This window comes from Pholcus phalangioides, unplaced genomic scaffold (assembly GCF_987345545.1).
Source record: "Pholcus phalangioides strain wild (caught in Gottingen) unplaced genomic scaffold, Ppha-v1.0 ptg000014l_1, whole genome shotgun sequence".
Taxonomy (NCBI): Eukaryota; Metazoa; Arthropoda; class Arachnida; order Araneae; family Pholcidae; genus Pholcus; species Pholcus phalangioides.
The window spans coordinates 12,057,712-12,066,875 of record NW_028301607.1 but is presented as its reverse complement, the minus strand read 5'-3'; the positions used below and the strand labels follow the sequence as shown (position 1 = coordinate 12,066,875).

General features: G+C 37.9%; 1 protein-coding gene across 1 annotated transcript; it reads right to left on the bottom strand.

The window, feature by feature from the left end:
* Positions 1–2,196: 2,196 nt before the first annotated feature.
* Positions 2,197–8,242, bottom strand: Use1 (Vesicle transport protein Use1). The gene is made up of 6 exons (XM_089241749.1): positions 7,964–8,242; positions 6,563–6,615; positions 4,930–5,008; positions 4,156–4,306; positions 3,715–3,899; positions 2,197–2,417 (listed from the first exon to the last, which is right to left on the bottom strand). Exons 1-6 carry the CDS (start codon positions 8,075–8,077, stop codon positions 2,238–2,240), a joined length of 762 nt encoding a protein of 253 aa, XP_089097875.1. The 5' UTR covers positions 8,078–8,242; the 3' UTR covers positions 2,197–2,237.
* Positions 8,243–9,164: the final 922 nt, after the last annotated feature.

Here is a 9,164-nt window from a genome sequence, read left to right as displayed (position 1 = left end):
ATCTGTATAATGAGTTTTGGTGAAAATTGAGCAAACTTTTTTATCAGGGGACCCTAGTGCCGCATTTTGATACATTAAAAATACTTAATGCAGTTATACCAAAGTTCAGCTCCCTATAATTTTTCTGCAATTTATTCCAAAAACTAGAAACAAAATCTATAAATAATATAACAGCTATCTGCATTGTATCAAGGGATTATAGGTGTGAGCCCATATTAACCAGATCTTCTAAATTTCTTTTAATCAAGAACTTTACCACATTTTAATAACATTTATTTAATACTAGGTTACTTTTACTTCAATATCATTAAAGTTAAATAAAGGAAAAATGACACTTAAATTCCTTGATTAAAAAAACAAGTGATTTGAATTATGATTTCAATCAGTGTATCCTGAAAAACTGATAAAAATTAATCTCAACAGACAATAGGCTAAGTTGTGGTCAAACTGGAAAGAAAAGCTTTTCAAATACTTCATAAGGATTCCATAGCCATTGTCAATCAGAAAAGTTCTCTGGGCAAAAAAGCTGTCATTAGCAGGGTAAAACCCCTCTTAATAGACACCCCTCAGATGCAGTCACCCCTCTTTTATGACTAAATAATTTACCCTTGTATAATAAAATCCCCCCCCCCATTAATGGTCACCCCTCTTTTACGGAAGAAGTTTTTGTTCCGCAGGTGTCTGCAAAAGAGAGGTTCTACTATAATTAGGATTCTTCTCTCAAGGGTGAGAAAATCCTCTTGATGATAAAAGTTATGATTTTATAATGGTATTCTTTGCTTCCCCCTGAAATTTGCTGCCCACAGCAACTTTCAATGTTGTGCCGCCCCTCCCCCCCCACCTCTAGTTCTAACCCTGGTTGTCTGTACAAGTTAATTTTACTAAACATTTTCCCAACAACAGCGGGTTCAATCATGGCTGTAGCAAGAGGAACCCCCCAAAATGTTAGAAAATGACTGTTTTTTTATTGAATCACATGGTTGAATCTATTGCTCTATCATTTTTGTCCCCCTCCCCAAAATTGTTGTTTCCCGTTTGTTTGTTCTTCTCTCTGAAATAAATTTCAGGCTACAGCCCCGAGTGGTTGATATCATAAAATTTTGTGGGAGTGTTCGCAGGATCGACCTTTGGGGGCGCACAAAAAGGGGAGGGGGGCAACAAAAATTTTCTTCCAGTGAAATTTTGAGTTACTGACTTTCAAAACATTTAAATTAGCAGAAAATGATTGAAATTGCAATTCCAATTGACAACAGCTATGGAAACCCCATCAAGTACTCACATAGGTAAAATGCTTCAAATTTGTTGTGGACAGACCTTTCATGTGCTGAACAAGGATTTTGTTCAATTGTACAGTGGTACCTTGACTTACGTCATTAGTCTTGGGAACGAATTATTGATGCAAGTAAAAAAAATAGAAGTTGAGGTAAATTATTCCGCTGTTAATGCTGATTCCCCCTCAGGATAAAGCAGGAAGTTAATGCATAGTTTCTTTATTCAACTTATCTATTCATATTTTCAATGCAACTTTCACAAGGGAAACACTTCCATAGTAAGAATGCAGCATCAAAAGCCTTCAAGATCTGCTCAAAGTGCGTCTAGTTGAAAAAAAAAATATTCAGGACGAAATCACATAAACGCTGGATACTATTATATACTAGGGGTTCTTAAAGTTTTTACCCTTGCACCCCAAAATCAACACGATCAGCTTTGAGACCTGACTTTGAGGCTGTTTGTTTTTTTAACTTAATGAAACCAATGACCCACATGCATTTATAACAGGACTGTAATTGGATTTGCATGACTCGTCTCTGAAGTCCTGCAAATCAAGTTTGGGTCCTGACCATAGCTCAAGAGCCCCTGGCTGTTACTGGATTCGTACGACCCATCTTGGAAATCGCTGCAAATCAAGTTTGGGTCAGGACCCATAGCTGTTAGTGAATTTGTATACAACCCATCTCTAAAGCCCTTGCAAATTACATTTTGGTTGAGACCCATAGCTCAAGAGGCTGTTCTTGGATTTGTAGGACCTTTCCCAGAAGCTCCTGCGACCCATAGGTTAAGAACCCTATTGTATACAATGTTGTGTTATTTATTAGCACAAGGAATTGAGTTGATGGTGGTGTTCATACTGAAACATTGTAACATTGCCGACACCGGTACCGAAGCTTGAAATCATGAAATACTAAATAAGTTTTTAAAAAAACATAACTGGAATTTTATTAAATTTAAAACTATCATCACCGTTTAGGAAACAACCTTATAAAAACTATCATCCACAAGAAAATCATACTTAATACTATGAGCATGATCCACATGCACCAATTGCAAGGCCTATTGGCAAAAACTTCCAAACGATCGCTCTCTACTTTCAAAGCGCTATGCCTGTGGTCTGCCATTGAAGTCGCATTCTGCAGCGCCTGAAAGGAAAAGAATGCAATTGAAAGAAGAAAATAATAACAGAGATGGTGTAAAACTGCTTTTGACATTGTCAAAGACAACATTCAAGGCGATAAAACTTTTTATAAACAATAAAATACAATATATTTTGTATCTTGTGCATGAGTTGTAAGCAATAAATGCAATGGAAAAATAAACATAGGAAAGTCTTGGTGTAAGCTCAGAAGCAGATTTATGGTTTTGCTGCCTAAGATCTATGCAAATTTTGCTGCCTTTTTTCCAGTTTAGTGTAATTTTCTACTACTCCTCCCTCAAATTTGCAGATCTGGGCTATGGCCCAGGTCCATCTTAAGAGCACCATGGGCCCTCGGGCCTTGATTCACAAGGGCTTTCGAGATGAGTCATACAAATCCACTAGCAGCTACAGGTCCTAACCCAAACTTGCTTCAGAGGCTTCCGGGAAGTGCCATACAAATCCACTAACAGCCAGGGCTCCTGAGCTATGGTTATGACTATTTTTAAAGTGTGTGTGACCAGCATATATTCCCAAGAGATCTTTATGATCTGTCCAGGGAATTTTTTAGTGTTAGTAGACATCCATGTCCGAACCGGGATTCGAACCCAGACCTGCACAGTCAGAAGCTAGCTCCCTAACCACTGGACTGCCAAGTGGCAAACTGTGACTCAAACTTTATTTTTAGAGATTCGAGATGAGTCGTACAAATTTATTAACAGCTATGGGTCCTGGCCCAAACTTGTTTAACAGGGGCTTCCGAAATGAGTCGTACAAATCCACTAACAGCCAGGTGGTCTTGAGCAATGGGTCCTGACCCAACCTTCTCTTGGGAACCCCCCCCCCCACCAGGTACGCCTATGTGGGCCCATACCTTAAGACTGCATTGACTCCTGCCCAGATACATGACTGTCTCTAAGTCACTCATGTGGTCGCTTGCATGATTTCACTTTCTTTAGGTCACTCTTTTGATTGCTGGAATGCTTTTACACTCTTTTTGGTCACTTACTGACCTGGTCCCTTACTTTCTGGGTCACCCTTTTAGTTTTCATTGACTTGTTTCTTCTTTTGGTATTATCTGCAGCAATGGGTCATGCTTGCACGCTCAACTAAGTAAGATTTTTTGGCTACTCACATGCTTGCATTCCATGTTCATTCTTTTGATTGCTCATATGCTTGCAGACATCCTTTTCATCTTGGCATTAATTGAATGTACAAACTATACTTCTGAGAGTGAGCGACCGACCAGAAAACTATCTCGGGCTGATCAACAAAATCATACAGCAAAATCTAATTTTTCATACCTCTGTATCTTTCCGTATGATGTGACCAGCCAGAATACTGTTCTGCTTGAGGCTCTGGACTAACGACACCATCTCTTCAGCCACTTTTTCCTGCATCGAGTTGTGGTATTTGAGAACAGCATCAAGGTCATCTTGCTGCACACCACTACCCTTTGACAATAACCTCTGCCTCAAATCTACACCAGCTGTGAAAATAAGTAAATAAAATGTAAATAAGCAACAACAAATCTCGTACGGTTTCATTAAACATGCTCCTGTTGGCTGTTTGTGATGTTTTATCCCAGGCCACCTGTTTGCTCGTTAGGAAATCATTATTGTTATGCATAATAGCGAGATTCTTGTTACAACTTGTAGCCTACTGGTTATAGTGGACTTCTACCGTAGATTGTCATTAACGGGACTAATACTGTTTGTCTAACTTCTGTACTACTTAGAACTTACCAGAGCTCTGCTCATCTTTAGTCCCGAGAAGTTCCTGTCTCATTTCTTGGAAGTACTTTGCTTTTGTCTGCTGATAGATTTTAGTGCTGGCATTCGTCGGTGTTCCCGGAGAAAGCAGTTGTGTTGCCATAACTTTTTCTTGAACGGTTGGCTACAACCGAATTGCAAACCAAAATTAAGTTCAGACAATTCTGATTAGCACAAAAGAAAAACAAAGGTGAAAACAACTAGATAATGGCATAACACTGCTCTAGATAACAAAAAATAAATAAAAAAAGTGATGCATTTATTTGATACACAAGGCCAGGGCCCATTCCTCATAAGTTTGGGCCCTGGGAAAATAAGAATTTTTGGGGTCCCTTATTTTTATTGCTCTTTGAATCAGAGGCATATGCAGAAGGGGGTATAGGCTTGGGCATAGAATATAGTAGACAGCCAATTTAGATGGTTCTGAAAATTTGTGGGCTCTGGGCATGCACCCTGTTCACCTATGCAAGAAACAGGTCCTGCCTAAAGGCTAGGCCTATGTCAGGCAAACACAACAAGCTTTAACATGCAGATTAAGCGGGCATAAAAGTTACACCCGGAATCAAGACAATAAATCTGTCATAACTTATTATTGCTGTAATGAAGATAACAAATAATCATCAATGGCAATTTTTTAGTCACTATGACAACCTGGAGCCTGGGATTTGTCGAACTTTGTTCAAGAATATTTATACATATCTAAAGAGTATCAACTTTTAATTTACAGATATATAAGATGATGTTTACCATTCTCGATGCTTCAATGATGCCTTTTAGAAATTCTATTCTATGAGAATAGGACAGCAAAGTGTCATTACTTGGTTGACTGAAAGATAAGACAATACCAGAAATCGATATTACGATCATGAACATCTTGTTATGTTGATGCCAAGTTTAATACACATGATTAAAATCAATGGACTGAATTCATATCTATTGATCGTGAAAAATCAAGGTTTCCCATTGCTATTCAGTTATTGCCAAATATTAACATTCCAATGACACATATTCATATACCAGTAAGCAAAAAAATGCCACAAAATATTTTAATATGATTATTACAGTGGAACTTCAGTTAGTGAGCATGATTTGTTAAAACTGCACATGCTCGATATATATAAATCACTTGTATATTGAATCAAACTTTCTCATAGGAAATAATAGAAAAGAAACTCGGATGATTCTTTCCACGATTATTCACACTAATGAAAATGACATTTATCAATAATTACTTGTTATTTGCTGGCTCAATATAATCTTTTTCTTTTTATGGACTCCTTGCTTGGGGATGACTTTCCATCATATAACATTTGAATCCCTCATAATCCTCCTTGGGAGTTGAATTTTCAGAAATCCCCTCTTAGTGAGCCTCTATATTATAAAATATAATACTGACCAAATTTCATATTTATAGCTTCAGCAGTTCGGGCTCAGATTTGATTTCCATATATACATTTTGAACATCCCCATGATTTCCTTAAAAGTTGAATTTTGAAAAATTCCTATACATATATTTAGTGAATCTCTTCATTACAATATAAAAATACTGACTAAATATCATTTATAGCTTCAGAGGTTAAGACTTGGCATGATTTTTCTACATGTTCTGCGTGGCAAATCATGTTTCTCTGGCCGGGGTTAAGTATCTTATATAACCTTTGAACCCCGTTAGGGGCCAAATTTTGGAAACCCCTTCTTACAGAGTCTTTATATGTAAAATGAAACTAATGACCAAATTTCATATTTAGGCCTATAGTTTTAGCGGTTTTGGCTCAGCAATGACTGTCTAACATAACTTTTGGACAAGGATGCATTTCGGAAAAACTCTTTATCATGAAATGAAACTACTGGCCAAATTTCATATAGCTTCAGCGGTTTCGGCTCAGCATAATTTTGCATAAAATCTTTGGACCCCCCTTATGTGCTGAATTTTGAAAAAAACCTTCTTAGTGAGTCTTTATACCACGAAATGAAACTACTGAACACATTTCAAATTTAGAGCTTCAGCGGTTGTGGCTCGGCGATGATGAATCAGCCAGGACATGTTATTTTATATATATAGATAAAATACACTAATAACTATTAATTATTCATTAAATAAATATTAAACTTTATTTGTACATTAAAAACTCTACATATTATCATTAATACAAAAAAGGCTGTTGTAAAGTTGCATTTACCAGGTGTTTACTGATAAATACCCAACCCTCTGGCCAGGCTACTATCAAAAGTGCACTAAATCAGGCCAATGATCGTCCTGATAGCCCCACATAGTACCCAAAATATTTCATCTTCTCTTCAAATTTAAAAAACAATACACAACTTCTAAATAAAGACACGAAGTGTCATTTAATAAAACAATTCAGAAGGATTAGTTTACCAGGTATTCATCTTCTTCAGTTCTGCTAATCTTTCCTCCAAATCTTTCACATACTGATTAAAAAAGGAAAGAATTGTAATGAATTTATGTGCGAGAATAATTTCATACAGCGAGCATATTGCTTCGCATTTGAATCTTACAAAGTAGAAATATCTATATCATGACCCTGTGACAGGGGGAAGATTGACAGGGCCTCGCCCTGAGATCGGCGATAATATATTTTGGTATATAGTTTGCATTTCGCTTAATGTGATCACATCAGGGCTCAAGGTTTCTGATAACACTTGCCTTTGGAAATTTTTTTTTGCATGTCGATGACCACTTTACTCGAAATTTGACAACTTTACTTGTTCTTGGCTGTGATTGACAAGTTTACTTTCCTGAGAGAATTTTTTGCGATAATTGGTTATGTCACATATGGATCTCTATTTCACGTAGGCCTATTTTTATAAAGAAAATATGGTCGTGCTGGGTATTCATCAGGATTTTGTGTATTGATACTTTTCAATAGATGGAGATAAAATTTTACACGGATAGTTTTTTTTTTTGCTGATTGGAACAGGACTAGAAATGGGTGGGGGAGGGGGCTGAACTTTTAAAAAGTTGAAAAATAAGGGCCATCCTCCCATACACTACCACAATCCTGAAAGAAACCTGTAAAAAACCAGGGCAGGAATCTATAACACTTTTGACACAGAGTAAGCCATATTTGATGTAATAGGCTATTGAGTCTCATGGGCTGCTAAGATGCACTACACGCTACACACATTTTAATTCCAAAGAGCTCGACGGGCCATGTGTTGAAGACTCCCTGACTTAGAAGTAGGCTGTTTCAACAGCAACATGGTTTATTCAGGCAAAGCGATACACTGGAACCTTCTCCCCACAACACTATAAGCACCAGTCTACCAATCATTATTAAGTACTTCATACACATTCGTCAACGGAATTTATTATGAATTGGTACATTCCAAATCATGCTGTGTGCATGTGAATGTACACCGCTTGGTCCTAACGTATTAATACTGTCCAATTTGTGCTCGTTCCATGCAATTGCTGGTACCGACCAGCCTATCAATCACTGCAATGGCCTTCCCTCTACTACTGAGAGGCTCCTCTGGGGAATTCGCACATTTAGATGGCCCTGCTGAGGGGTCCAGCTCCAGGACGTCAAGGGGGGGGGGGGGGAGGGAATGGGGGATTATTATGCCAAATCACGACTGATAGCGAGCGTGATGTGCTACCACTATTCTGTGAGTATCCACTACGAAAGAAATATATTTCTCTTTCCATGGCGCTGTGTAAAGTCTAAAAGCTTTATTTAGCATTTAAAAGCTCAACAATTTTTGTGATGTACTCATATATAAGAATTAGTATTTATATAATGAATAGACTTTTCACCTGCTCGAACCGCCAGTCGTTGGCTTCGGGAGTGTTGACTAACGATTCGCATTTGGCCACTAATCTGATGAAGTTCTTCTCTTGTCGCGATACTGGATGGCTATTCATTATCATTAATATTATAATTACTGCTATTATTAATACGAAGCTCTCCTCTCTCTGTGATTAATAAAAATTAATTAATTCTTTCATCTAACGTCTAACAAGAATCCCCAGCTGCAGTAATAAGGGAAGTGGGAAGTAGTGATTTTGTGTGATTCATATAATTGTGTTGATGTCAACAAACTATCGGCCTGCCTGGATTCCTGATGACTTTGCTACTGCGGGCTCACTAGATTATGTTTTCATACCAGCTGTTGTGATTGGTCGTCTGCCAGACGTCCTGTAGTTTTTATCTGACCATATTCAACAATAGCGCGTTTAGAGCTGCTGCTGCCATCTAAGAAATATAAAATCAACTATACATTTTGATACGTAGTCATATTTTCCCCTCAACTAGTGTTACCGACCGTCCTCCTTTTTTATTGTCATTCAAGCGTCCTCCTACGTATTAGAAAATTCGTCCTTTTGTCCTCCTTTTTACAGGTTTTTACCGAATCATTCTATTTTTTTTTCAGGGGAGTTTTTTTATTTCACAAGATATATATAGTGATACTTCGTTTTTCGTCGATAATTCGTCCGAAAATAATCAGCGAAATCCTAAACCGACGAAAACGAGGGTCCCCCGGGTGGATCCTGGCCCGTAAAAAGACTGGGGCAACAAGAGTCCTGCCTTGAGCAAATGGGGGGGGGGGGGCGCTTACAAAAAAAAATATATACACTTATTTTGCATGATAATAAATCTTTTCAAGAGGCCCCAAGAAAGTCTGCCCCGGGGCCCCGAGAAGGCACGATACGTCCCTGGGCACGACCTCCTATATAACCTAAGGTATCTAGGTGGTCGTGTTTATATGGTCGATCGTCAATTTGAGATCATATAACAGATAATTAAAATCGAAACACAACAGGCGCCGATCGGCAATCAAAATCTTAAACAAGATTATACGATGATGGCTTAGTATTCTCATAAAGAATCTGGTAATCGTCGGTTAATCGAATGATTGTCAATAATCTAAATCTATGGGGCGTGCCCCATACAGCCGAGCAGGTCGCACGGTTAAAGAACCGTTTCCTAGTTAAGAACACCGATTATGGTTTTTTT

Bases quoted from the DNA above. Each gene is read 5' to 3' on its own strand.
- Use1 (XM_089241749.1), bottom strand. From the start codon at position 8,077: ATGATAATGAATAGCCATCCAGTATCGCGACAAGAGAAGAACTTCATC. The intron at 4,307-4,929 runs GTAAACATCATC...ATTCGGTTGTAG, and splicing joins TCATTGAAGCATCGAGAATG to CCAACCGTTCAAGAAAAAGT. The intron at 2,418-3,714 runs GTATGAAAAATT...TTTTCCTTTCAG, and splicing joins TCATACGGAAAGATACAGAG to GCGCTGCAGAATGCGACTTC.